The 2,782-nt window shown below is 36.4% G+C and overlaps 1 protein-coding gene across 3 annotated transcripts in view; it reads left to right on the plus strand.

Annotated features, from left to right (window-relative positions):
* Positions 1 to 1,437, plus strand: part of DUSP19 (dual specificity phosphatase 19) — a 22,065-nt gene extending 20,628 nt beyond the window's left edge. For 2 of the 3 annotated variants that reach the window (XM_081814021.1, XM_006726941.3), the window contains one exon: positions 866 to 1,437. In XM_081814021.1, coding sequence (XP_081670147.1) covers positions 866 to 1,105 — 240 coding nt within the window. In that variant the 3' untranslated portion in view covers positions 1,106 to 1,437. The remainder of the gene's footprint in view (positions 1 to 865) is intronic. The other variant, XM_031036132.2, reaches the window with a different exon arrangement.
* The last annotated feature ends 1,345 nt before the right edge of the window (positions 1,438 to 2,782 follow it).

The raw sequence follows: 2,782 nt of genomic DNA on the forward strand, positions 1-2,782 counted from the left end.
TTAACAGAGCACGTACCCTCCCCAGTGTCTATCACCCAGTCACCCCATCCCTCCCACCCCACCCTAGATCATTAACTTCTTAAAAGCCTGAGATAAGTCAACCTATATCAGTGCTGTTCCGTCAGCTCCATCATTTCATTATTAATGTGGTATTAACCCGTCAAAATTGGTCTTGCACTGTGTCCCTCTTCACTTGTAAAGTATCATTTGCAAGTTACCTGAAACATTTTTCATTTATTGACCTGATGCTAAGGTATCTAATTGCCTTTTCTACTTCACATTGTCATGAGCTGTTTGTGTCATCATTTTACTACCTCATAAATTTAACTATTTTTTAAGTTACTTCCTTCCAGAATAAAGTATATCCAAGGGTAGAAAATTTTTTCCTTGCTGGTCATTTTACACATAGATTACCAAGCCAGTGACACTAGTTTCTTCTTGGTCTTTCTGTTCAGTGTTATGATTGTCATTTTATTTGTTTCCACATATATTACCTGTGATTTTTCTCTTATTTATCGATGTGTATTTCCTAAGTTTACTAGGCTTTTATATGTACTTTACTATATTACTTCAGTTTAATAAAAGATACTTTTCCAAAAAAAAAAAAAAGATACTTTTCCAAAATTCTAAATACATTATCAAGGCATTTCAATCCCTGGGGGGTAGGAAGAGAAGTTAGTTGATTGATTAATTGATTTTTTTTTTCCATTCATTGCTTACAAGGAATTGTATTTTGGTAATTGAATATATTGAGTCAAATTGATAAAAGGAATGTTTTTATAATTTCAGGTAGTATAAGAATGTACAAGTGATTTAATAACCTTTCTAAGTGAATAATGGAGATTTTTGATTGATTTTATTGCAGGATGGAGTGGTTCTTGTTCATTGTAATGCAGGAGTTTCCAGGGCTGCTGCAGTTGTAGTAGGTTTCCTGATGAATTCTGAAGAAATCTCATTTACCAGTGCTTTCTCTTTGGTGAAAAATGCAAGGCCTTCCATATGTCCAAATGCTGGCTTCATGGAGCAGCTTCGTACATACCAAGAGGGCAAAGAAAGCAATAAGTGTGACAACATACAGGAATTAGAAAGGGGTGACAGCTCATGAGTTACATTCCAGCAGATAAAGGACAACTGTAATTTCTGAATTGGCCCCTATAGCCACCCGTCCCCTTTTTTGAAGAGTAGACTAGTAAAAACTTCCTTTTGTCTTGTGTTTTTCAAGTGGAAATGGAGGTTAATTGATTGTCTTGAACTAGTGTATAAACACATTTTTAAATTATATCATTTTTTCTTTGGTATTATAATGTGATTGAATGCTTCTTTAATTTGCTAAGAGGAGATAATGTATTACCAATAATTGATTTCTGTAGAAGAAAAAGATTTAATTCAAAATCTTTATTAGAGCATGAAAGGATTTTTTCTATTCCAGCAACCATTTCCATGAAGGAAAAAACTTGAAGTGCTACTTGACTTACTATTTCAGAGGGAGGTAAATTTCTTTGTAAAGAATTTGAGATTAAAAACTAATACCTTAAACCTCCCAAAGAGATAACCCAAATCTGAAGGTTGACACAATATAGGCATACCTCATTTTATTGCACTTCACTTTTTGTGCTTCGCAGATGTTATGTGTTTTACAAATCGAACTTGGCAGTCCTGTATTGAGGAAGTCTATTGGCACCATTTTTTTCCAATAGCATTTGCTCACTTCGTGTCTCTGTGTCACATTTTGGTAATTCTCATAGTCTTTCAAACTTGTTCATTATAATTGTATTTGTTATGGTGGTCTGTGATCAGTGAACTTTGATGTTACTATTGTAATTGTTTTGGGGTGCCACGAACCAGACCCATGTAATACAGTGAACTTAAAATTGATAAATACTGCATGTGTTGTGACTGTTCTGTTAGTTGGCCCTTCCCCCATCTCTCCCTTCCCTTGGACCTCCTTTTTCCCTGAAACACAACAATATTGAAATTAGGCCAATTAATAATCCTACAATGGCTTCTAAGTGTTCAAGTGAAAGGAAGAGTCGCATGTCTCTCACTTTAAATCAAAAGCTAGAAATGATTAAGCTTAGTGAGGAAGGCATGTCAAAAGCAGAGATAGGTCGGAAGCTAGGCCTCTTGCGCCAAACAGTTAGCCAAGTTGTAAATGCAAAGGATAAGTTCTTGAAGGAAATTAAAAGTGGTACTCCAGTGAACACACGAATGATAAGAAAGCGAAACAGCCTTATTGCTGATATGGAGAAAGTTTTAGTGGTCTGGATAGAAGATCAAACCAGCCACAACATTCCCTTGAGCCAAAGCCTAATCCAGAGCAAGGCCCTAACTCTCTTCAATTCTATGAAGGCTGAGAGAGGTGAGGAGGCTGCAGAAGAAAGGTTTGAAGCTAGCAGAGGTTGGTTCATGAGGTTTAAGGAAAGAAGCCGTCTCTATAACATAAAAGTGCAAGGTGAAGTAGCAAGTGCTGATGTAGAAACTGCAGCAAGTTATCCAGAAGATCTAACCAGGATAATTAATGAAGGTGGCTACACTAAACAACAGATTTTCAATGTAGATGAAACAGCCTTATATTGGAAGAAGATGCCATCTAGGACTTTCATAGCTAGAGAGGAAAGGTCAATGCCTGGCTTCAAAGCTTCAAAGGACAGGCTGACTCTCTTGTTAGGGGCTAATGCAGCTGGTGACTTTAAGTTGAAACCAATGCTCATTTACCATTCTGAAAATCCTAGAGCTCTTAAGAATTATGCTAAATCCACTCTGCCCGTACTCTATAAATGGA

Source organism: Leptonychotes weddellii, chromosome 3 (assembly GCF_054177405.1).
Source record: "Leptonychotes weddellii isolate Sample4059 chromosome 3, ASM5417740v2, whole genome shotgun sequence".
Classification (NCBI taxonomy): domain Eukaryota; kingdom Metazoa; phylum Chordata; class Mammalia; order Carnivora; family Phocidae; genus Leptonychotes; species Leptonychotes weddellii.